At 41.1% G+C, this 26,731-nt stretch overlaps 3 protein-coding genes across 6 annotated transcripts; 2 read left to right on the top strand and 1 right to left on the bottom strand.

The window, feature by feature from the left end:
• Positions 1-1,223: 1,223 nt before the first annotated feature.
• Positions 1,224-10,650, top strand: LOC131236481 (GATA transcription factor 26-like). 4 transcript variants are annotated; one of them, XM_058233691.1, is made up of 6 exons: positions 1,224-1,372; positions 1,908-2,035; positions 3,639-4,007; positions 8,014-8,473; positions 9,127-9,606; positions 10,360-10,650. In XM_058233691.1, the coding sequence occupies exons 2-5, from the start codon at positions 1,996-1,998 to the stop codon at positions 9,437-9,439; spliced, it is 1,182 nt and encodes a 393-aa protein (XP_058089674.1). In that variant the 5' UTR covers positions 1,224-1,372; positions 1,908-1,995; the 3' UTR covers positions 9,440-9,606; positions 10,360-10,650. The 4 variants fall into 4 exon arrangements, with proteins under 4 accessions (XP_058089674.1, XP_058089675.1, XP_058089672.1 ...); XM_058233692.1 differs by lacking the exon at positions 1,224-1,372 and adding an exon at positions 1,430-1,625; XM_058233689.1 differs by lacking the exon at positions 1,224-1,372 and adding an exon at positions 2,387-2,520 and having other exon boundaries at positions 1,670-2,035.
• A 1,452-nt stretch (positions 10,651-12,102) lies between these two features.
• Positions 12,103-12,474, bottom strand: LOC131224107 (glycine-rich protein 5-like). The gene has a single exon (XM_058219663.1). The coding sequence runs from the start codon at positions 12,472-12,474 to the stop codon at positions 12,103-12,105; it is 372 nt and encodes a 123-aa protein (XP_058075646.1).
• An 8,102-nt stretch (positions 12,475-20,576) lies between these two features.
• Positions 20,577-26,220, top strand: LOC131236479 (COBRA-like protein 1). The gene is made up of 5 exons (XM_058233688.1): positions 20,577-20,645; positions 23,518-23,968; positions 24,135-24,291; positions 24,372-24,649; positions 25,695-26,220. The coding sequence occupies exons 1-5, from the start codon at positions 20,580-20,582 to the stop codon at positions 25,985-25,987; spliced, it is 1,245 nt and encodes a 414-aa protein (XP_058089671.1). The 5' UTR covers positions 20,577-20,579; the 3' UTR covers positions 25,988-26,220.
• The last annotated feature ends 511 nt before the right edge of the window (positions 26,221-26,731 follow it).

Raw genomic sequence — 26,731 nt, 5'->3', positions numbered from 1 at the left:
CAAATGAAACTCAAAACTGAAACATATCCAAAGCTAAAGTGGACCACACACCAAATGAAAAAGCAGGAATAGAGTCATCCACCGTTGAAACCTTCCTAATTTTCACAGTAATGTTTACTTGTCATCCAAACCGTTCATAAGGTTATACATACATTATTTAAACGAATACACAAACATCAGCTTGATGCAAAAATAAAATTTCAACTGTAGACATTTAATTCACACTTTTACTATGGTGTGGCTCACTTAAAAGCTTTGGAAATGCTTAAATTTAGGTCTCAAAACCCTAAAATGAGATGATAAAAACAGTTGGACGACATGGATGAGAAATATACATCACGGTTTACTCGCTATACTCAGTACAGAAACCGCATTCTGCGTTCCGATTCTACATATAGAAAATGGTGGACCCCGCAGACTTGAGCGTTTCACACACCAGGTAAAACATACGCGGCAAGGATTCCAAATTCCAATTCACCCCCTCCAACATCACGTGGGCCACCACATAAAGCCTCCTTCTGGCCCTTACTGTTAGACGCCATCCACCCATGCATCACATGATCCCCACTATGGATATGAAATGGTATACAAATCCTTAGGTGGGCCATCCCATAGAAAACAATCGTTAACCATCCAAAAACTTCCAATATAGTCGGTGGTCGACTACGGTTGGATCGACCTGATTTTCCGGGCATCTAAACTTAGTGCCGGAAAAACTGGGACACGGATTGCCTACTTAACCTGCCAATATGAAAGTGGCTACTGACAGTGTTATATGGGCCCACCATGATATATATGTTTTATCCGCACCATCTATCTATTTTTACATACCTAAATCACAACTGGACCACACTATAAGAAAATAGTGGTGATTGAATGCCTGCCATTAAAAATTTCTTAGTCTTGCTTATAATGTTTATTTGTCTCAGCTTCACCCAAAAGTATTTCTTAGTCTTACTTATAATGTTTATTTGTCTCAGCTTCACCCAAAACTTTTGTGGCTCTTTAAAAAGATTTTAACGGCAGGCATTCAATCACCACTATTTCCAGTGGAGTGGTCCAAATCATATTTGGGTCTGTCTCATTTTCGGGCTGATACCCTGAAATGATATGGAAAAATGAATGGACGGCGTGGATAAATACATACATCATGGTGGGACTTACATAGCACCATTCAAATTTCCGCCATGTAACTTCAGTAGCCCTCCGGCGAGTGAAGCCTTGGGAAAGTAATCCGCGTCCGGCTAACCTGCTGGAAAGGTCAATGGGCCCCACACGCAGTACCGGCAGAATAACTTAATCTACAAGGCCTTAGAGGAACCGCCCTTCGTTTATTGCTTTCAAATTGCAAAGCCTTGGCAATGCTGCAATGGTAGATTTCAAAAAATCTTGTCTAAAATAGGAAAATCTCTCTCTCTCTCTTTTTTTTTTATCTTCTCTTCTTGAAAAATAAAAACCTCTCAAAAACTCAAAAGTTATTTCCAGAATATAAAAAGCATAAAACATGGAATGAAAATGGCCCCACAAAAGGGGACCTTATAAGTGTTACAGGTCACATTCTTCTTTTGTTGATTGGAAAAAGAAAAAAAGAAAAAAAATAAAATTGTATTTGGATTCTTTTATATGTAAGCGTTCAGTGATTTTTTCCTTCTTCTTATGCATAGATTTTTATTTTCTTTGTATTTGGTTTTTTATTCTTATGCATGGATTTTTATTTTTATTTTTATTTTATTTTTGTTGGTTTTTAAATTAATTTTTATTTCATGGGTTTTTATTTTGTCTCCTTTTTCTAGCCCACGTTTCATATATTTGTGCAGTGGTGCTGATTTGAATTTTGGATTGCATGTTTGGAATGGTTTTTCATGTTTTGGTGATTTGGGTGTTGGCTATTTGTTCCTTTGCTGCAGTTGGGTAATGGCTAATTGGGGCTGCTTTTTTTAGTGGAGTTAGTGTTTGAGGTTTGTTGGGAAGAATCTGAAAGAGAGACTGACGGATATGAGAAAACAAGGTCCTTGTTGCCATTGTGGTATTACAAGTGAGTTTGCTTTTTTTGCTTTATGTTTACTTATCTCTTGTTGGAGCAAACTGTTATGTTTTTGGCCTGTTTGGATGTTTCGTTCCGTTCGGATAAATGCATTGGTCTCATATGGGTTGATAGTCTTGGATGATATGCTGCTCTGATAATGAGGAATTATACTATGCTAGACTCAATGAAAATGGTATTATTTTATTCAGCCAGGTGCAATATGGGTGGACCTTACTTTTCTATCATCTACGCCGTTCATGTGGCGTGACTTGTCATGAATGTGTTGCGCCCCATTTATATTGCGCCAATAGGAAATCCCACCCATATAACTGATGGCCTGTTTTTCCTTGTGGAATGTAGATGATTGGCTAAACTGCCCCTTTGAGGGTCACCAATTGGACAGTTGAGATCATCTGATGGAGAAGCTTTGCAGCATGGTCTGTAGGTAATGGGGGCTGTGGGCATCCCAGATGAACAGAATGGATCACCAATAGGTGGGCCCAACTATTGAGTTGCTGGGTCAAAGCATCAGATAAGACATCTTTAATAGTATATTTGCAGTTGGGACTGAATTGAAGTGCAAGTTGTATGTTTGTTGAATTCCCTCAAGTGTGCTATGAATTTCCACTGATCAAAGGGATAAAATGTACTGCTCAGTTGATTTTGTTCAGTTTGTATTCGATGAATGTATGAAGTAAAAACATGGGGTTTATCCAATTTCATGTTTCAGTTTTACTGTTTTCTGCCACCTTTTGGTTCTAAAAGAGATGGCTCTCCATAGCATGTTATTTCAATACCTCTTTCCTGATTGTAGTTAAGGGCTTGCTGACGAAGGAGTCCAAAGACAATATGAAGCTACCAGGGCATCATGCTCGATTTAAGCTTGAATGGCATCGTTATAGATAGGTGGTTTATCCTAAGCAAGATTAGAAAACTTGCAAATTTGTTACTTAACTCCCTTGTCCATGTTAATGGATCACACACATCATGGTAGTAGGAAGATGCCTCCATGGATCAGTTGATCTTTGTGTTTTGAATAGTTCAGTACACTAGTCTCTCGTTCTTTTCTGAATTGAATGAAAAATCGCCTGTTATTGAACCCAACAATGGTACCGGTGGGGCCCACCTTTTTATAACCTAAGATGTTGGTCTGGCGGCCCTGCTACAAGATGGGTCTTGCCCTTGTACCTCTCCTTTTAGACGATCCTAGCCATGAGATGTAAATGGGCCATTACCATTTGCAATCAATTGTCTACATCTAATGGGGGATCAATGAGATGGTCATAATCATCTGGCAGGGGAGATTTTGTTCTTTCCCATCCACTGCGTGCTGACCATATAGCGATTTAGATAATCTAAATGTGGGACCCAAAATTTAAAGTTTATTGGGCCGAGAAAATTCCCAATTGGACAATGTAGTTTTCCTCTCTTTTCTATTTCCACTTTGAAAGTTCAAACTAGTCTAATCACTACCAATTTGATGATGAAGTTACCACTAATTGAGTCATCTCACCATCTTATGTCACATGTAATTTGTGAATTCACTTGTTGACTATTTGCTTTGTCAATTTTCCTCATCTTCTAAATGTTGAACGTTGGCGGAATGACTCAGGCACTCCACTTTGGAGGAACGGGCCGCCTTGTAAGCCGGTGTTGTGCAATGCATGTGGATCAAGATGGCGGACCAAGGGCACACTTGAGAACTATGTTCCACTACATTCTGTAAGATTTGCACCTATTGATTCTGAAGATAGCAGGAACTCTCAAGAGCCTAAAATTTCATCCAAGAGAAAGTTGAAAACCTTGCACAAAGTAAATCGGAGTGAAGGTGAGATAGAGGTTGGAGAGATGATACCAGGACAATACCTGCATAAAACAGTTTTTGAAGATGATACAAGCAATAGATCCAGTTCAGGATCTGCAATATCATTCTCTGAGAGCTGTGTTCAGCTGGAAAGCATGGATGGAAATGATATCTCAGGTTAACACCAATGGTTTTACTTAGCAAAATTAACAAGACAAGATTTGGATAGTGTTTGGCTCTTTTTTCTTTTTCTTTTTGTTCCCCTGCTTTATTTGCTTTGTTGATTTAAGTGATAGTTGCATCGAGGCAGTAAATTGCATTGGAAGGCAATGACTATAGATTCTGACTCTGCAATGCTTTGGGGGTATTTTAGGCTGTGTTTGAATGCTCAATTCAATCAAACTACAATATTCAATAAGAAGAAAGAACCAAAGTGATGCCATCCCCAATCCGTTCATGACGGTTGGTTAATCTCCAAACTGAAAATATACCTTTTTTGAACTCCAAATTGAAATGCATGGAATTGCAATGATGGATTTTGTCATCTTTATGAATTATAAAATGGCATCACCTCCGCTGTGGTCATATCTTCTATTTAATTCAGTTCAGTTCAATGGAGAATCCGAACACACCCGTAGCTTTGTTAACGTTTATTAGCTAAAGTTTTGAAACCAAGTAGAAGCTAATACTCCATTACCCATGAAAGAAGGTTTCACTTATTCTTTCTTCTATTTGGATGTATGGTGTACGCTAAAGAGGCCCGTGGGCCCCATAAATAATCCTTTCCTTTTCTGAATCAAGGCATGCCGATGGAACATTGTTTCATAACATTCATGCTCTTTTGTGGATGGCTAGTTTTCAGCCACGTAAATCCTTGTCTAGCTGCAATCCACCCAAATTGCAATACTATATAAAAACCTTGAAGATCATTTGTATGACTGAATCTATTGCAAAAGGCAGCATTGATTCCATGAAAACTAGTATGACACCAAATATGCTGAAGCTCATGGTTTTCAGCCTTCTGGCATGAAAGAGTGGGAACTGTATATGCTATACAGAACCATTCATCTGTTTTTCTTTTTTCTAACAGATGGTCTTATCCATATACATTTCCACTCCAATCACAAGATCCAATGTCTTGGATTAAATGATGCATAATACAATGGATTACTTAAATCAACATGCATGAAGTTGAGTAGTCCGATCACCTAATGCACTCAAACAAACATGCATGACTAGTAAAAGGTTTAATAGTCCTACTCTTGGACATGGTTTTGAATCTATTCTTACTAAATAGCAGCTGCCTTTCCTTCTAGGAGAGTTGGCAAATGGCAATGACTCTAAAACCAGTTAAACTAGGAATCTAGGTTCTCTCACCATGCTCATAATGCGTACCTACAATGCCTTCTTCATGTTGCATATGCATCTCACGTCCTTGAACCCTATTGGTTGCTAGGTGAGGGCTACCTGCTATGGAATACATTCTTCATCATGTCCATCTCCTTTAGCTGTGGTGACTTATTTTTCTTGAGGAAGTACTTAGATGCTATGCTGTCTTTACTTTCCATAAATCAATCCAATGTTGTTATAAATCCCTTGTCAATGATTTGAACCATGTTCCTGCTTGACCTCATCATTGTGATCTTGCCTATGAGCCTTATATCAAATACACTTGCACCAAAACTGTCTCAACTTATTCGTGCAAAGACAGATGTTTGCTTATTCTGTTCTTCCTTCAAGCGGTTTTGTTTTAATAATAATTTGTTATCCCATGCATGGTTTAAAAGAAGGGTAATGATATGGTTATATCGCCTGTATTGTATCCTTATTGGCCATCCCCAAATGATATAGGGTGAACTGATCCAATTAAAAAAAAGAAAAAAAGAAAAAAAACTAAAAATGGGCCATATCGGCTGATACAGGCCTGTACAGTTTGTATAGGTACAGATATAGGCTGATATGGCCCATACAGGGCGATAAGGTCATAAGGGCCCCATTTTAATGTTTGTCAACTTTTCTGTAGTTTTTCACTTGTTTCTTCATTTCAATCATGGATGAAGCTTAAAAACTCATTTCATACTAGATGCCTATTTTGGGAATCAAAACTCAAGATTTGAGTGAGATTCGATGAATTGAAGATGAACTATAATTGGGGAAAATTAGAAGAAGGGAGAAAACTATGACTTCTTTCCCTCCTTTTTAAAAAAAAAAAAAAAAATCAATTTTCTTTTTGTTGTATTTCCATTTAATGCCCCTAGCCTATCAAATCATGCTTTATTTGTGTCTGATTTTTTTGGCTGACTTGCAGTAAGTCATGCAGATAGACAACAATCTTATCAAAGAATGATCCAACACACTAATAAATACATGTTAGAAAAAATTTAAAAGAAAAGATAGAGTTCAACAAGGATAGGGTTCACCAAATCCTCAAAATCCGGTGTTTTACATTTTTCCCCCTATATACCTGATTTTTATTTTTTTTTTCAAAATTTTTTTGGGAAAAAAAATTACTGTCCAAAATATGGGTGCGGGCATCGAGTTCAACAAGGATAGGGTTCACCAAATCCTCAAAATCCAAATTCTCAAGATACAGGTACACCAAGGATTGGTCACTGCTCATAAGTAAGGTAATATTAAAATACTTCCCCTACAATATCTCTCTCTCTCTCTCTTTTTTTTTTTGAGATAGAACTAAATTTTTATTGAAAAAACAAACAAAAACTACAATTGGTAAGAGACGCCAAGGGGGCGACCCGAAAAGTACCCAAGAAAATCAAGATTACAACCCCTTGATTTAGATAGGCAAGAGGCCCATGTGAAGATTTATTATGAAACAACAATATCACAATTTCTCTCCCAATTCACAAGTTTTACCATGAAACTCCTAGCTGACTAAAAAATCTAGAGCTCAAAGTCCTAGTACATCTAGATTTCAAGTGTCATGGAAGGAGGATCCTTTATCCTTACCCTTATATGACTAGAACTTGGGTAGTTCTCGTCACTTCAAAGGCCCAAGTATCATAGGTTCAAGCACAAAATGGGGCATAGGATCTTTTGTCTTCCCAAGGAGAAAATCAATGACTGCTAATTTCTTATTTATTTCTATGAACTTTTTCTTGTATGCGTTATTACTTTCTCTATCTTGCCTCAAGTAGTTCTCTCCTCATGGAATAGCAATGACAGCAAATTCTGTTCACTTCTGTTACTGCATGTTGGTGTCCATGCATTTACCCTTTTTTGCCCAATGTTGCCAAACATGACCTCCTCTTCTACATTTTCCCTTGGTTGTTGAAAGCCCTCAATGCGGTTTGGTAATGACATTTGGGTACTGTTTGGAGCAAGAAACTCAAAATTTCATGTTTCCTTGCTTTGGGAAACATGTGGATCACTAGTGAAGAGGAAACCAAATGGAAGCAATAAACTTCTTACTATGAAGAACTCACTTTTTTCCCCTCTCTGTTTGGGCTCTGAAAGAGGGCGCTGCTAGCTGACAACTTAGATGTTGGGTTGTCGTCTGAGTGGCTCACATGTTTCAGGAACGCAGAGAAACTGGATTTCATGCCAAAGAGCTGAATGTAGCTCAGTTAGTATGGTATGTTAAGCTTCTGTGATGACATCTGTCCCGTTCATACAGAATCTACTTCAATCTGCGGCAGATATCTATCACTGGTGTATTTAGTTTTGATCTGATCATGATATCACATCCTCATAAAAAATTTGGTCGAATACCTAACTGAGATTTCAATTTGCAGGAGTTCTCGAGTATTTGCTAAGTTTGCAGGGAGAATGTTGTGTGAAACAACACAAATGACAATTTTGCTGTATCTAGAGTTCAAGGATCAAGATTGCTCTAGTTTTTCCATTCAAAATTAGAAAGTATTGTTCTGATGAGCTACAATCATGGTTTTAAGATTTGTCTGAGTCAGGTGCAACTTGGATTCTGACTCGGGCAATCCGTGACTCAACCCAAGACCAAACGAGGCAATCCAAGTCTCTGAGTCTAAAAACGATGGCTGGAATTCGAATACCAGAAAGACTGATTCACAAGCTGAATATCATCCAGGATTGCATTTTAGCAAGTGATTGAAATCTGTACCTTTTTCTTTCAATCACCTTGCTATAATAAACTTTATGGTGTTTTCCCCATTCAGATCTAGTCATATGCTAGCCTCATGCTTTGCAGGTTCTGCACAATCATGTTTCTGGGACTCCCACATTCCTTCTAGAAAGATGAAGGGCATTGAGTGCCACAGTCCATCACCTGTCGAGAAACTTCGAAGAGACCTCTATGGTATTCTACAGGAGCAAGAATCATCTTACCTATCTGGGTCTTCAGAAGAGGTGCTTCTTTTTGAGAGGCACGATCCGATGGTTCCAGTTGAGACATGCCTTGGTAGCGTTCTTATCAAGCGTCCGCTCTCATCAGAAGAAGAGGAATGGGAAGCTAGCTCACTAATGAAGGAAAACAAGATTTCATGTTTGAATGATGCTTGTATGAGCTCATCATTCATTCAAGCATCATCCCAAAGCAGTGAAGTCAGTTCCAACCCAGGAGTTAAATATAGAATGATTCAGAATTTTGGAGAGAAGGAAGAAATAAATGAACAACCTGCAAAACGACGTGCACTCACCAATCGATCTTCGTAAGTTTTTTCTTTAAATACTCTGTATATGATCAGCATTTTGAATTTGGACCTTTTCTGGAATGGCAACAGTATTAGTAGTTCCTTTTCAATTTACAATTTTCTTTTCTCCCTTGCTTATGTAATATGGAGAGGCTTGATGCACCATACATGTTGGGTCTACCTTTTCTTAATCTGGTTTCTTCATGTTGTGGGTCATGGTGGATGGGAGATGCCCCGAAAAATCTTCGCCACTGATTGATCGTAGCCATCTGTCTGGACCGTGGGTTGTTATTGTCCATTATCAGATGGATAAAATCATCTGATGATATTTGGGTATGTCCAATCCCATGGTAGGGCCCTCAAGATCAATGGCTTAGGTTGCTAAAAGGATGGCCCCACCTGTACTTCTATAATATATTTGACTTGTTCTTTAACCTTGAGGACCGATCACCTACAACCAGTTGCATTTTAATTTAACCTAGAACCCATATTTACAAGCATTTTGTCCCTGAAAATATACCATATTTTCAACAGTGAAAGTGGAAATCAAAATTCTAGAGGCATAACCAAACAGGCCGCAGCATACAACTGTTTGTTGGCGATCAGTTCTCTATATATTTTTAAGAGCTCATTCATTGTGCTTGCTTCATGACGGAGAACTCTCTTTTCAGCAATCTTGATATCCAACGGAATATGGCAGCCCCAAAAGATCATGTGAAGAATGAAAATCACGTTAGTGCAAATTTTCATCTTTTAAGGGAAAGTTCGATTGCAGACAGAGCATCCGTATCCAAGCCACCCAAGGATCAGTTGCGGCTGGTGAGGCTCCATTCAAGCATGAATCTATCTGCATTGTCTCCAGGCAGCAACTCCATCATGCTTAAGTCCACGAGTGACAACCCATTCAATGAAGATTCACTCAGTTTGTGTCCCAGTGCTTCCGGTCCGCTGCAAGTACTTGAAACAAAGAGACAATCTAGATGAATAGACCCAAGTAGCGCCCAAATGCCCCAGCATCCCAATCCATATTTTCTCGCCTAGCAATTCACCATCCCAATCCGTATTTTCTCGCTTAGCAGTTCACTGTCCTGATCATATCATGTTGAAATCACATGTCGTTTGCTTCATCTCTTCTGTAAATGCTTTGTCAAGTAAGTGCACTGTGACACTCCTTGGGATTTTGTTTTGCCTGCCTCTGATGCAACTCTGGATAGTCAGCATGTGTCGACCCATGGGGCCCACATGCCGAGATGGTTCAATGATCAGAACTGCCCATGTTCTGGATTCTATTCTATTAGGGTCATCGTAAGAAACTCACCATAACTTTGTAGATGAATTCAGACACAAAGGCCCTGTTTGGTTTCTACTTGAAAAGGAGTCCATCTCATTTTATATAAGGGTGTATTTGGTTGCACCAAATTTCATCAAATATCATGAAAAATTTTCACCAAACTGGACTGATTTATGGTGAAATATCATGAAATTTCAATTGGTGCAACCAAATGCATCCTAACATTAATTGTGTATTAGAGATTACCACAAGGATAAAAAACTCTTGATAACCCATAATTTACATAAACTATGATCTCTAATACATAATACTATTAACTAAATGAAATGAAATCACTTTGAAGTGGCAACCAAACAGGGCCTAAAATGAAGAACTTCAATGGCCCACATTCAGCTTCATAAATCAACAGTTGGGCTCATCCTGGCAGCATGATTATGAGATCGTGGCTTATTTGTAACACTCAGAAGATGATGGACATTTGAAACCATTGGACCATCTCAGCATGTGGGCCCAGGGACATATGCTGGCAATCATGAGATGCGACAAAGGCAAGACAAACTCTTTTCTTCGGCTGCATTACCTGCTATCTTGTGTTTACGTTGATCTGTTTCAGATTCTCGTTGCTTGTGGGTCGGATGCGAGAAATTTTGTAAAAGAAAATTTCAGTTTTGGAGCTCACTTTGGACAGTTGGTAAGTGTTACTTTGTGCTATTAATGTGCAAATCTATGAACTTTGCTTTTGATAATGAGTTGGGTTTGATTTGATGTGCGTCATCGCACCTGAATTACTGTGCTATACATGGATAATTGAAATTCAAGTTGATACCATCAGCAATAGATGGATAATTACCCAATGTTACATGAATGCCATATGAGCTTTTTAAGTACTTGATTATTACTGACATGAGTGGTTGCATTGTTACTGCAGTAGATGTATTTGATTCATCAATTAATGGATGCGATCAGCCCACCAGGGTTGAATTCGGGTCCCAATTGTACGGATCTGATTAGAGATCGGATCGGATCAGGTACACCTAACTAGAGTACCAGCTGGATACTACAAGTTTTTTTTATTATTTAATCATTTGTTATTTGTATTTATTAAAAAGGTCTCACACACAACTAGTTGGATGATAGTGAGATCATCCACCTACCATATAATCGCCAATGTGCCAAGTCCTTGCAACATCCAAACTGTTAAAAAGGTTGACGTCACCATGAAGAACACCTTGTCACAATCATGGCTATTCATTCCTAATGTGGGCCACACCATAGGAAGCATGAGAACCATCAATCCGATGCAAAGTATACTTGTGACCCACTTGATGGGTGGATCTGCTTGATTTTTGGGTTAGGCAATCTTCATGGCAGGTCCTAACCTGTTGAACCATTTAGATGCCATGCACAACACATGGGCCATTGTATGCTAGTTGGACAATAACACTATCCTCCATTAATTTATATCCCAGAAGCCTTCTATTTAATGCAATTATAATTTGGTTTGGACCTAAATCATTATTCAGATCCAAACTCCATTCCGAATCTTAAAATTGAATCTGAATGAATAGAGGCGATGGAACACTGGCTCAGTCCAGGAAAAATTGAAATTTGGAAAGGCCCAGCCCGAATAATTCAAAGTCCGGGTCTGAGCCAACCCGAGGCCCGGTCCGTTGACTGCTGTACCCGAATCTGACTCAACAATACCCAAAATCTATGAGCTAGGCCTTTTAAAATTTTGATTTTGCTCATCCGAGCCAAGCCGATTCACAGCCCTACATTAGTTGAGTTGGCCGACAGGTAGGGTTGTCTATGGACCGGGCTGAAATATAGGCCTGTGTGCTGGGTCCACCTAAAATTCAAATTGGTTTATTAATCAAATATGGGGCTGTGACCCGCTCGGATGACAGCCCTAGATATCCATACAGGTACGCAAGTATCCAACTGGAACCCGACTTAGTTGACAATCCTAGCCCTATCCTCCATCAACGGTGGAGATCAACCATGCCGTGACAACCTAGGTAGTTCCCATTTCCTACTTATCTGATCATTAACTAATTCTGTGGCTATTACTAAAGCCAGATAGCTGTTAAGATCACTTGGCACAAAGGAAGTGGGTCCACTCATCAGATGGGCAACACCATTTTCAAGATCATCTATCACTAAAATTAGGCTGGCCCACTCATTCGATGGGCCACCAAAGGTGAAATCAAGCCTGTCCGCTGATCAGATGGACTACAAAATCACAAAATATGTATACTTATTAAGCATTCGTTTAACATTGAAAAGCACCCAACTTGCAAACACAACACCATACAACGTACATAGATAAGCAGCCATCGGTGATCAACAGTACCATTCAACTACGCGCAGGTGGGCCACGCCGACCCTGCCGATCATCACCACCATCCGTCCTTGGACTCGGCCCAGCAGATCCTCCACCACCAACAGAACCCCCGAACCCGAACCTCCCGTTAAAATCCCCGCCCCCGAAGCCGAATCCGAAACCAAAACCCCCACCGCCACTATCGGGAGAGTTACTGCTCCATCCAAACCCGAAACCAGCACCGTCACCGGGCCCGACGGATGCAGCTGAACCGAAACCGAAACCGCTACCACCGCCAGGACCTGTACCAACACCCCAGCGGTAGGACCAACTTGCGTCTGGATTCGAGCCAGATCCCCAACGGAAATCCCATCCGCCCTCTTGCCTGGAATTGCGATTCGCCATGTGAACTTCTTCTCCCCACGCCTTTCTTGCTTTTGCTGGCTTTGTTGGTTAGACGATGACAATGAAAACCATTGTACTTGTCAACCCCCAAATTTCCTTCCTCACTCGTCAGAAGAAAAAAAAACTTTGATACTCTGGCAGTGTGCGAGGATGATACGCAGGCACTTAGAACATTGCATGCGTCGCATACAAGTAATAAACTTAAACTGTCTAAATTATGATACCCGGTGTAGATGTATCATGAAACGAAAAGTTAAGCTTATTTGATTAGAATATCGGATGGTCCAACGGTTCTCTTTCTACAAACAAGTGTCCACGAATCAAAGGGTAACATTGGTCAACCAATCTGATCCTGGGATCGTGATTCTGCGACGTTGGGCGATACGATCTAGTCGGTTTGATTGGAGTTATTTATGCCACGTGTAGAATTTCTAAGTGCCTGTGTATCAAGCGTCATACGCATCCTGACTATCATATAATTATTAAACGCACTCTCCTTAGCACCGTCTAGTGGTGGAGTGGAGCCCATTAGAATGGGTTATTGGTACTCCGGCAGAGTCTGACAGCTGATACGCAGGCACTAGAAAGGCACTCGGATCAATCCCGTCCGAATGGTGAGTCCTGATTTATATGGCTGATAAAACGAGTGTTACACTGACTCGATTTCTGAGCTGGCTGGTTAGTGGAAATTCAAGGCCGGTCCAAATTTAAGAAAAAAAGAAAAAAAAGAAAGACCATTCAATCAAGTGAATTTTAGGATCATTCAACCGATCTATGTTTTGGTTGGTGAACTATCGACATTGGATGATTCATTCTGCACCATTGGATTTAAGTTAACGCATGACACGTTGACCATTTCTGAGTTCATGCGTATCAACCTTCTGACTCCGCCGGAGTATCAAACAACGTCCCCGAAGACTTGTAAGAGAGAGGGAAACTGAGTATTAGTTGCGGGGTAGTTGGAAGAGAAGCGGATTGGCTGGTGTACCTCACACCATCTATATAGCGGCTGGATTGATGCCAGCAAGCTCTGTGAGTATGACACGAAGTATGTGTTATATCCAAACCGTCCATCCATTGGGCGAGCTTGTCTTAAGGCTTGAGACGAAAACTAAGACAGATCTAACTATTAATGGACCACACTGGAAAAAGCAGTGGGAGATTGAACGTCTACCATTGAAACCCTTTTTTGGGTCACAGAAGTTTTGTATCAACATGAAATTTGTTTTACCTGAATGATGTTTTTCCTTTTCATTCAGGTCTTTGTGACCTTATGAACAGATTGGATGTAAAATAAACGTTATGGTGGCCCTAAGAATTGTTTAATTGTGAAAATCATTATCTCCGCTGCTATTTGTGGTGTGGTCCACGTGATCTTTGGATATGATTCATTTTTTGGATAATGCTCTAAAATGATCTTTAAAAATAGATGAACGGTGTAGATATAATAAATACATCACTGTGGGGCCATGTAACTTTGATCTCCTTTGAACCGTTCGTACAACACGGAGTTGGAGGAGGTCAGTGCTCGTCTTCGCGCGACACGTACCTACAGAGCTATATAGCTGGTGAGAGGTACACCAGCCAATCCGCTTCCAGTTGGAGATGACACCGTAGAGCCATCTCCCTACAGTACACGTGGCAAGGTTATATAGCAATCCGGACGGTTCATACAGTTGGCCCTGTTGCAGATGGCATAAGCTTGTTAAAAAGGGCTCATCCGATAATCTTAGCCACTGAATACACGTAACTTAAATTAAAGGGTCCAAATGGTGGCCCTCTATGGAGATGGGTCATAACCCGAAAAAGATGTTGATTGAACAGTTTAAACCTTTGATTGATGGATGTTTGTTTGTTGGATCAAGACCATTGGCTAATTCTATTTTAACCGTCTATTACATGTCCACTAACCTGCCATTTTGTACGCCGTTAACTGTAAGTAAATCTTGGTTTCTGGCCCATATTAAACTGACGACATATATGAGCCACGTGTACAAATTTATGTTGCATGCGTACCGACGTTTTACAATCTTCGTTTCTTTTTATCCTCGTGTGCAAGTAATCTCCAGAGACGAGATATGGGTGCACTTGGTTAGCAGGGTAACGTCCTCGGATATGCAGCCGCGATCTAGAGATAATAACGTACAGGCAATGGTACCACAACCCATCGTACTGTACCATCATTCCTGCCAACATACCTCTAGTTTAGGAAATCGGTACCATGAAAATGATAAGCCCTGCCATGAATATCAGATTTCTTAAAAATCAGGCTAATCCGTTTAGTAGATGGCCACCTCCTGTATCTTGAGTAAGGCCATCGGTTGTCTATTGACTCCAACGGTGCAGTCCACCTGAAGAGGAGGCTGGGCTGTTTTTGTTTCAGGCAATCTTCATGGTGGGGCGTAACGTTTTCATGGTTCTATGTCCTACATAAGTGCCGGTTGATGATGAGATGGTATGGCACCATAAGTTGTGATACCTTGGATGTAGGTTAGCAGTTCTCCGCCTCCGCTGCAACCGAGCCACAGTCGCACTTACTCTGTACAAACGGAATGCACGGTCAACATTTTACGGGTTTCTGGGCCCGCCGAAGTGGACGTCCTGAAATTTTTTTTCCTATGTTGGTGGACGGGAAACGGATTGCGCACACCACTAACCTCATTGGTGTGTCACTCACCACTAGTCTCATTGGTGTGTTGAAGTCACTAATATCTGTGGGCGCCGCCATGATGCATGTGTTATATCAAAACTGTCTATTCATTTGGAGAGATCATTTTAGGGCATGAGCCAAAAAATGATGCAGTTCCAAAGCTCAAGTGGGTCACACCACAGAAGTCAGTGGGTATTGAACGCTGACTATTGAAAATTTATTGAGGGCAACAGAAGTTTTGCATCAAGCTGATATTTGTATTTTTACCTTTATCAAGGACTGTGTGACGTTATGAACAGGTTGGATGACAAATAAACATTAAGGTGAGCCCTACGAAGGTTTCAAAGGTGGGAATCACTGTCCCAACTGCTTTTTATGGTGCGGTCAACCTCATCTTTGAATCTGCTTCATTTTTGGGCCAGTAACCTAAAATGATCTCGTAAAATGGAATAACACTGAATATAACACATACGTTATGATGGGTCCCATGAAATTTATTGACATCAACACACCACCGAGATCGGTCCTGTGCACACCACGCAATCGACACAGTTTGGCTAGTGACGCTGCCGCTGACACTAAGTGGCTACTGCTCGGTGCAACGTGAGCTCCACCATGATGTATGTGTTTTATCCACGCTGCCCATCCCTTTTTCATATCATTTTAACGCTTGATCCTAAAAATGAGATAGATCAAAGTATCAGGTGGACCACACCACAGCAAAACACTAATGAGTGAATGTCCACCGTAAACAATCTGCTAAGGCTCAGTGTAATATATATTTGACATCCAACCTATTGATTAGGTCATACAGACTCAATAAAGGGAAAAAATAAATATCAGCAACTTGTGGTCTCTAAATTTTTTCTAATGGTGGCGTTTAATAAACATTATTTCTTGTGATGTGGTCCACCACTTGAGATTTGAATCTTCCTTATTTTTGGGCTTGTACCCTAAAATGATATGAATGGCTAGGATGAAACATATACATTACGATGGAGCCACAACACCGACCAGTAACGTCATTAGCTAATTCGTGTCCCGTACAATTTACTTAGGGCTGGCAAGGAATGGATTGGCTACTCCCCCTAACACCAGCCCCGTGGCTGGTGGTCGGTGATCTATGGGCCCCATCATGATGTATGTATTTCATCTATTCCATTCATCGGTTTTTAAAGATGATTATAGACTTCATCCAAAAATGAGGGGGATATAAATCTCAGGTGGACCACACCATCAGAAAACAATAGTGATTGGATATCCATCATTTAAATCCTACTAAGGCCCACTGTAATTTTTATTTGACATCCAATCTGTTTATTAGGTCATAAAGACTCAGATGAAGGGAAAAAACAAAGATCAGCTTGATCCAATACTTTTGTGGGCCCCAAAATTTTTTTAATGGTTGACATTCATTCAACACTGTTTCCTATAATGTGGTCCGCTTGAGATTGGGATACACCTCATTTTTTGTGCAATACCATAAAATGATCTAGAAAAATAGATGGATGGCATTGATGAAACACATACATCATTGTAGGGCCCACAGATCACCGACCACCAGCCAGACCACCAGCCATTGGCTGGTGGCAGGGGGAGTAGCCAATCCATTTCTGGGCTGGCATGGTAAAATTGCCCGCGGGGAACGGATTGGCTACTCCCCTTGACACCAGCCATTGGCTGGTGGTCGGTGCTCTGTGGGGCCCACCATGATGTGTGTGTGTCATCCATGCCGTCCATATATTTTTATATATCATTTTCTGACATTATAAAAAAAATGAAGTATATCTCAATCTCAAGTGGACCACAATACAAGAAAAAGTGTTGAATGAATTTTGACCATTAAAAATGTTTTGGGGTCCATAAAAGTTTTGGATCAAGCTGATATTTATTTTTTCCCTTCATCTGGGTCTTTATGACCAAATCAGCAGATTAGATGTCAAATAAACAGTACAGTGGGCCTTAGGAGGATTTTAATTGTGAATATCCATTCATTATTTTTGTCCTCTGGTGTGGCCCAACTAAGATTTATATCTCTGTCATTTTTTGTATCAAGCCCTAAAATGATCTGTAAAAATGGATGAACGGAATCGATGAAATAAATACATCATGGTGGGACCCATAGAGCATTGACCATCAGCCACGGGGCTAGTGTCATGGGGAGTAGCCAATCCGTTCCCGCCCGCGGCATGGCCTGCAAGGCTATCAGGTTCGGCATGGCAGGGCATGCTAAAATAGCGAGCTAGGCTGGTCTTCAATACCTTATTGTGCGCCACGGCAAAAAACACGGCCTATTAAGCTCATCCGACACAACATGCGACATGACCCATTTCACTTGATTGATCGTCCTCAAATGGCCAATTTCCGTCTATATAGTCCACCTGATGTTTACATCTGCTTCATCCGCAAATAGCCAATTTCCGTCTATGTAGTCCACCTGATGTTTAGATCTGCTTCATCCTCAAACGGCCAATTTTCGTCTATGTAGTCGACCTGATGTTTAGATTTGCTTCATCTGCAAACGGCCAATTTCCGTCTATGTAGTCCATCTATGTTTAGATCTGCTTCATCCTCAAACGGCCAATTTTCATCTATGTAGTCCACCTGATTTTTGGATCTGCTTCATCCGCAAACGGCCAATTTCTGTCTATGTAGTCCACCTGATGTTTAGATCTGCTTCATTTCAGGAGTTCGTGCCCTAAAATAAGATATCAAAATAGGTGGAAAGCATGGATAAAACACATACATCACATGGGGACCACATAGGTTTGAAACCAGTTAGCTGGTCCGTGGTGGATCACCAGCCAAACGGCGTCCGAAACGGATGCCCTGGAATGAAAGGGCGGGGCTGCGGAGGTGGGTGAGACCCTTGTCTGTGTGGCTCATAGTTATACAAGTGACTTAAATCCGCACTGTCCAAACATTTAGACAGCTCATTTTAGGTCATAAGCCAAAAAATGAAGCTGACCCAAGTCTTAGGTGGACCACACCTCAGGAAACAGTCTTGATTGAATCCCCACCATTAAAAACTTTTTAGAATCTAAAGGAATGTTTATTTGCCATCCAGCCTCTTGATAAGGTTAAAAGACCTAGATGAAGAGAACACACAATTATCTTCATCCAAAGCTTTTGAGGCCCACAAGAAGTTTTAATGATCAATTACCACTATTTCCTGTACTATGGTCCATCTCGAATGTGGATCCGCTTCATCCTATGAATCGTGTTCTAAAATGAGCTGTCAACACGGATGGACAACGTGGATGTAGTCTGATACATATCGGGTAGACAGGGGGATCCACCGAAGCGGGGAAGTGGATTTCACCAGGAAGCCTTTTGCAAGAAGTTACTGTGAAAGGATATTGTAAGGGGCCCACTATAACCATTCCATCCATCAGTTTTCAGAGATCTAATTAGGGTGTAAGACCAAAAATGAAGTGGATAGAAAACTAAAGTGGGTCATACAAGAGGAAAATTTGGGAAAAGAAATTCATAGTGTTGAAACCTTCCTGGGCTCCCTGTTTATATGCTATCCAAACCGTTTACAACGTCATTTCCAATAGTACGAAGTGAAAACACAAAAAAGGTAGCCTTATACAATACTTTTATGGCCATAAGAATGCTTCAACCGTGCTCACTAAATGCCTACTGTTTGCTCTCGTATGGCCCACTTGAGTGTTGGATACACTTCATTTTTGGTCGAACGTTATGAAATGATCTACAAAAATGGATGGACGAGTGGATTTCTAACAAATATCTCAGTGGGTCCCAACCATCATCCTTGTGCAGGAACTTCCTGCCAAAGGCTTTATAGGAAATCCGCGTCCCTGGAGCCTCGCCCAAATTAGTTGGCACTGCCCAAACGGATTACGGAGAAAAAAGCGGAATGCTTAGACGTGTGAAACTTCATTGGATCCCACCATTATATATGTGTTAGATCCACCCTGTTCATTCAATTTTCTATATCATTTTAGTACATAAGAAAAAAAAAAAAGTAGATGCAATGATTAGGCGGACACCACAAGAAATAGTGAGAATTGGACATCTACTGTTGAAAACTTCTTGCTCTTAAAGAAGTCTTTGAGATATTTTTGTTTTCCCTTCATCCATGCTTGCGTGACCTTATTAACTAGTCATTCAATCCCCACTTCTTTCCTTGATGTGTTCTACTTGATTCATGCATAATCTCTCTTTTTTGGGCTCATCCCCTAAAATGGTTCAAAAATGGATTAATGGTATGGATGTAATATATACATTATGTTGGGGCCATAGAAGTTCCACACATTAAAACATGGTTAATGTGTTATGCAGTAATTCTGAAAGAGAAAATCGGCGTGCCAAAATGTAATTACGTAAATGTCCCTATTGCAAATCCGTATGTATTTTCTTTTTTTCTTTAGTTTTTGGCGGCTGATATCAGCTGATGTCATCGGCACTGATGTGTACCAATAAAAATGAAAGGCATAGGAATCCCCCGTGCCTTCAACACAGACTACAAAATAATCAATCGAACCACTATAAGTGGGGTCCACGAGGTAGGGTGTGGACACCAGAACTACCATTTCAGATCATGCATCAAGTGATAAACCAGTGACAACTAAGAACGTTACAATGAAAAGAAGACATTTGCTAAATCCATGCCTCCGCTGCCCATCCACACGCACAAGCACACGTGCTAACATGGCACACTTGAGAGAGATCCGAGCCTTTCATCCGGTTGGAGCACTTAGTAGATCTTCCGTCAAAACCATCATTCTCTCTAAATGCTCATTTGGGCCACAAGATAAGAACAAAACATATGGTAAAATAACCTTCCTGGCCACCCACAATGTAGCCCACTGCAATAGTGAAAAGACCTGAATTCTAGTCGTAGTAGATATTAAAAGTGTGGTCCACCTGATGGAAAGCTCCAATCTGGCACAAGTGCCATACTGGCATGTGTCAACTGGCCTGCGAATGATAATGCTGTACACTTCGGGAAAGAAATAAAAAGGCTACACGCTTCTCTAAGGACGCGGAAAACCATCCTAAATATAGAAAATTACGAACCCGGGTCATTAAGATATGGGAAGATTTTCTCTTAAGCCACAGATTCCGATTAAAGAGATGACAGAAATAGAAAATATGAACAGAAGATCATTGTCTTCTTTCTATTGCATAGTAGAAGAAGAAGACAAATAACCCTTCTCTCTCTCTCTCTCTCTCTCTCTCTACAGGTGTGAGAAGAAGCGAAAAGAAAAACATGTTTCGTTTAAGCTTTGGGGGTTTTCTCTTGGTTTTAAGCTACCTTTTAATGGAGTTTTCTACAACAGGTTAGTTTTGTAAGGTTGTTTTTTTTTTTTTTTTTTTGGTTTTCTAATGTTAAAATCCTTCAAGTAATACAATATGCAATAGTATTATTATTTATGGTTTTCTTTTAAAAATTTGAATTTTTGTTATTGTAGATGGGTATGATCCGATGGACCTAAATGCGAACATAACCATTAAGTGGGATGTCATGGAATTTCATGATGACGTTTACACAGTAACATTTTCAAGCCTTTTTATTTTCTAATGTTTGATTTATGAGATTTCATTATGATTTTTTATTTTGGTGGTGGGAAGATCTGATGTGGGCCATGGGCTATGTGAATGTTTTGTGTTTTCACCCCATGACAAAGGTTGTTAAATAATCCCCAGTGGCGTATCTTAGCTGATGGATGGCTTTTTAACGTTGAAGGATTTACGTTACAGTCGGAGCTCTCTAAGGCCTGACGCTGGACTCGTCTCTGCTAACCTGAGCTCCGGGGCGCTGTTTAATGATTTGATGCTAAATTAAGCATCGGGTTGTTTGTTGGTGCTGTATAGCGTGGCTGTCATTGCCTGCGCCCAGTCTGTACGGCACCAACCAAAGCGCATCTTGTTAGTGGTGGCTTGACGAGTCTGACCGTATTATTAGTGATGTGGCTAGTCTCGCCGGATGTGGTTTGGCTAGTGACGCTGCCACCAGCGAGGTGACCAGTGGTCGGTTCTATGTGGACCCCACCATGATGTATGTGTTTTATCCACGCGCTCCATCCATTTTGGAAGATAGTTTTAGGGCTTACATCAAAAAATGAGGTAGATCTAAATCTCAAGTGGACCACACCATGGGAAAATATTAGTGATTGAATGTCCACCATTAAAAGCCTCTTAGGGCCCACTGTAATGGTTATTTGACATCTATCCTGTTGATTAGGTTATACAGACTTGGATGAAAGGAAAAATATATATCATCTTGATCCAAAACTTATGTGGCCCCTAGAATTTTGTAACGGTGGGCGTTCAATCAATACTGTGCGGTCCACTTGAGATTTGGATCAACCTCATTTTTGGGCTCATACCATAAAATGATATGGAAGAATGGGTGGACGGCATGGATGAAACACATACATCATGGTGGGGCCCACAGAGCACCGACCACTAGCCATTGGCTAGTGGCAGGGTCAGTAGCCAATCCGTTTCCAGTCTCGCCTGGGTAGCATCATATTCTTAAATGCCTTGTCATCAGAGTATTATCCCATACACATGGCCGGTATATCCGTGACTTTAGGGCGCACCGTGATGTACGTTAATAATTATGTGTTCCTTTCATCCAGGTCTATGTGACCTTATCAACGGTTGGATGACAATTGAAAAGTACTGTGGGCCCTAGAAAGTTTAATCCCTTGAGATTTAGATCTGATTATTTTAGGTTCATAACCCAAAATCAACTGGTAAAACATATGAACGGTGTAGATACAAAACACATAATCCGCGTCCGTGGATAACTTGTCCTGCGGCAGCCAGAAGCCATTGCATTATATTCTCGCCCAATGACAGATCCCTGACTTCCGAGCTCCCCAACTGCACACGTGGCAAATGGCTTAAATGCAAAATACCCAGCTAGTGGGACGTCATGTACATAAAATCAGATCGATTCTGACCATTGATTACTAACCATTTTTTATAGGATTTGGTCTGTTAACTACTCTTCAAATTTACAATCCATTAATGTCCACCAATCGACCGGTTGGGATATTTCTTTCAAAGAAACTTTTGGCTTATAATTCATTTGGAGCGTGTCCCACTATTTGAGTGGTTCTAATTTGAGGAGCATGCCAGCTTTTCTCACATGGGCATACTACCCAAAATGTTATACAGTTGGGAAAACATCAAAACCCTCAACCCAAAACTGAAGAAAGTAGGGAGGCATATTTACATAACCATTTTGTTAGATACACCCATTTATTTTACTTCTGCTAATACAATAATACCAAAGTACTACTAATGCATCATTGTACTACCGATCGGTAAAGAAAAAGGTGCAACTATAAATAGGGTGGGGTGTAAATCTCCATTCCTTATATATGTGGGAAGATCAGATGGTGGCGGCACACTAGTGAACCAAAACAGTCCATATGTGTTGTCGGATGGTGATGGCACGCTAGATCAGATGGTTTCCTCATAGTAGAAAACCAGTCAAATGGAAAATCCCATTCGCCCAATTCCTGGCCTTCAAATGGATGGCGGAAAATGCCTAATTTCTACACTTTAGACCTATTGTAAGACCTGTGAACTAAACGCCTGGGCGCAGCCCAGTTATTGCAAGCCGGGGCCCATCTCAAATTTAGCCCGGTTTATGGCTGTCATGTCAGTAGGGCTGAAAGTCGGGCGGGTTCGGTCGGGTTGGTACTCAACCCTAGCCCAACCCAAGGTTCATATACCTCAACCCTAACCCAACCCAACCCAATCTCAGGTTAGGAATTCTCAACCCAAGCCCAAGCCAAGCAGGCTCGGTTGGGTTGATACATGCTAGTCTATTATATTTTCAATAAACATCTTTTTTTTGTACCTATCATTTTATTAATTATATATGTAGTTATTTATCATATAAGACTTCATTTTTTCTAAACAAACAAGTGAAAATATAGGACAACTATTATTTTAAAAGTCATATTGTGTAGCATGATGTTTCGACAATACTAGAATTTCTTGTGCCTTCAATGCAGACAATCTGCACTCAATTATAATTTATAACTTATATATTGATTGGTTTTGGGTTGGGTTGGGCAACCCAAGACCTCATCCCGAGCCCGATCCAAGTTTTTTTAGGTTGATGTTTGTATAGCCAAAGACCGAGACCAAACCCTATACATTTTGCCCAAGCCCAACCCAATGTCAGGTTGGTCACAGGTCGGGCGGGTTCACCCGCCCGTCTTTCACCCCTAGTCATGTGGTAAACCCAGACCCAAAGGTAGCCAAAAAACAAATGGCCTGGGCTCATTCAGAGATACAAATTGCGCCCAACTTTCCTACTGTGAGCCATTAGGACCGTCCATCTTCTTCCGAATGGCATACGTACACAAACCAAACTGGCTACATTTTCATATCTGTAGGCCTTGGTGACCATCTACAACAACCAGCTGTACCGACATGTGGAACGGCCTGGATGGAAGCTTGGCTGGGCCTGGGAAAAGGACCAGGTGATATGGAATATGTGGGGCGCAGAGGCCACAGAGCAAGGAAACTGCTCCAAGTTCAAAGGAGACATTCCTCATTGCTGCGAGAAGGAGCCGGTCATCATCGACCTATTGCCAGACACGCCGTATAACCAACAGGAGAAGAACTGCAGCAAGGGAGGAGTGCTGTCGTCCATGACCCAAGACCCAACCAACTCAGCTGCGTCTTTCAGACTCGTTGTGGGGAATGCCATCTCCAACGGCGGTTCACTCAGCATGCCCACTAATTTCAGTCTGGGCGTTCCAGGGTATACATGTGGGCCTCCTGTCAGTGTCCGGCCCACAAAATTTCCTGAAGACAAAGGCCGCAGATGGAGTCAGGCTATTTGTAAGTGAAGTTTTTCATTGGCTATAATTCGTATGTTCCTGATCGTCCATCTTCACGGTCATGTGGGCCATCACAGATGGCCCATGGGCCTCAAGGACTATTCACACAACCATTTTGTAACTCACTTGTTCTCATAGAAGTTGATTTTTATTTTTTATTTTTGCAGCGACGTGGAACATTACATGTGCCTACTCGCAATTCAGGGCGGTGATGGGCCCTACATGCTGCGTCTCGCTATCGTCCTTCTACAATAGCACAATCATCCCGTGCCCGCGATGCAGTTGCTCCTGCCAGGGGTCCATGTCCACCACAAAATGTGTCATGTAAGTGGTCCACCACCCATGGTCATCTCTTACTGGTCTCATGTGATAACACTCATTGCATCTTCACCACATGTTTTCAGGCCCAATGAGTCGCCGTCGCTGTTACGGATGCCGCAAGATGAGAACGATGCTATTGCGCCTGTAGTGACGTGCACACGGCACATGTGCCCCATCAGAGTGCATTGGCACGTGAAGTTGAGTTACAAGGAGTATTGGAGGGTGAAGGTAACGGTCACAAACTTCAACCACGTGAAAAACTACAGCGAGTGGAACCTCGTGGTGCAACACCCCAACTTGAAGAGTGTGACCCAGGTCTTCAGCTTCAACTACAAGCCTCTGCACCAGTATGGCCCAGTCAGTGAGTTCTCTACCACTTCAAAAGCTTGAAAACAGCAATTTTAGTTCACAGCGCAGGCAACGGCCCAACAAGGTTGGGCATGGGCCTAGTTCAGGCCCAATTAGTAAACGAGTCAGACCCAGACCAATGTCTGGAAATTACATCTTATTACTTTATGGGCCCACTTGGGCATAATAGCAATTCGCATCCTACTGTACGCAGAGTCCTATCATCGATCCGGATCATTTATCTGACATGTTCCACCTTGTATTGCACATGCACAAGAAACGATCCTGATCATCCTATCCACGGATCATTTTGCCATTTTTATGTGAACCTTTGCCTATACCTAATTTACCATCTGGGTCTACATTCTTGAGTCTGGATCGTGTGATCATAGTAGTTCTTGAATCGACGGTGATCCATTCATGAGGCCAGCTTAGCGGTATTGCCATGATCAATTCATGGTGGGGCCTGCTTAGTGTAGATTATTACTATTAAGTGCTAGTATGTATATATACCATTGCAGCGTTTACTTTCTTTGATATTAAAGTTCAGTCTTTATAGTCTCATGTCCAATTCCACCACAGATTAAAATCAAATCATTAAATAAGTTTTAACATTTTACACATTTGTGACATCCCACCTATTCAATTGGTTAGTCTTGCCATAAGAACCTAATATAAAAATCAGCGCAATTAACTCATTAGGTGGGCCAAACCATAGAAATCAATGGACAGCCACTATAGTTGTGGCCTACCAAATGAATGTGTGGATTGGCTTGATTTTTGAATGGTGATCATCATGGAGGACCCAACCTTTTGGACATGTCGGATGTCATGCACACATTGCAGGTTGGAACTTATTCACTGGTTGATCGTGAAAACAATATAACTGCAATGTGAAGGCTAGTTCCATTTGTATGAACTGAATTTTCACAATTTATTTCACTTGTGCTACCAAACACGCAATGCGCAGTAACAGGATTCTGCTAACAAGTCCAAAACTCACTTCCATCAATCTCTAACCAATGCATTTTGAAATTATGTTACTGTTTCATTTGCAGATGATACTGGAATGTTTTGGGGGATCGATCACTACAATAACATGCTACTGCAGTCGGGGGAGCTGGGAAATGTCCAGACGGAAATATTGCTGAGAAAGGATCCAGGCCTATTCACATTCAATGAAGGATGGGCATTTCCAAGGAAAATTTCCTTCAGTGGGGATGAATGTGTAATGCCTCCACCAGATGCATATCCAAGTCTTCCTAATGCCAGCCCTTCACATTTTCTATCAATATCTTCTCCCTCAATTGGGTTTTCTCTCTTGTTCTTATTTCTCATTTTGGTTTCTTAGATAGATGAAGAAATCTTCCTTTCTCTTCCCTTTTCGTTTGGGGTTGGTTGATTTGTACAAACCTCATGTTGTTATATATCAAAAACCATGTGTTTTATGCATGGAAAGATAGATGAGAAAAATACCAGCATGCAATTGTTGTAGGCAAATTTGCAGAATCGCTGGTCGTAGTTGACAATGTCTGTTCATCATCGTTTTAAAATTTACAATGCATACTTATTCATTGGAATTCATTGATGAATGCTTGGCTTGGATCTTTTGCATCCTCCACACTTTTTATGCAACTGAGATCGGAAGGATTTCTGTTGTTCATGTGTTGATGAGGGTACTAAGACAGCTTTCAAATGAGTGAAGAGGAGTTTCACCCCTCTCAATTCCTTCCCCTCTCCATATCTCCACACATTTGAATGGGGTGAGGGCCTACCTCGGCCCATCCCTACTACGGCCCATTGCCACTCCGTGCATAGGCTTGTCTATCATATGCAATTTTTAGAAGCCTATTTGTAGATGGACCTGATTGGCAGATGCGGTTTGGCTAGTGGTCGGAGCTCTCCGGGCCCCACCATGATGTATGTGTTTTATGCGTGTTGTTCATTCATTTTTCCATATCATTTTAGGGCTTGATCCTAACAATGAGGGGGAATCTAAATCTCAGGTGGACCACACCACAGGGAAACAGTAGTGATTAAATGTCCACTGTTAAAAACCTCTCAGGCCCACTGTAATGTTTATTTGACATCTAAC

The sequence above is a fragment of the Magnolia sinica genome, chromosome 2 (assembly GCF_029962835.1).
Source record: "Magnolia sinica isolate HGM2019 chromosome 2, MsV1, whole genome shotgun sequence".
In the NCBI taxonomy this organism is placed as follows: Eukaryota; Viridiplantae; Streptophyta; class Magnoliopsida; order Magnoliales; family Magnoliaceae; genus Magnolia; species Magnolia sinica.
This window is presented reverse-complemented; position numbering and strand designations above follow the sequence as displayed.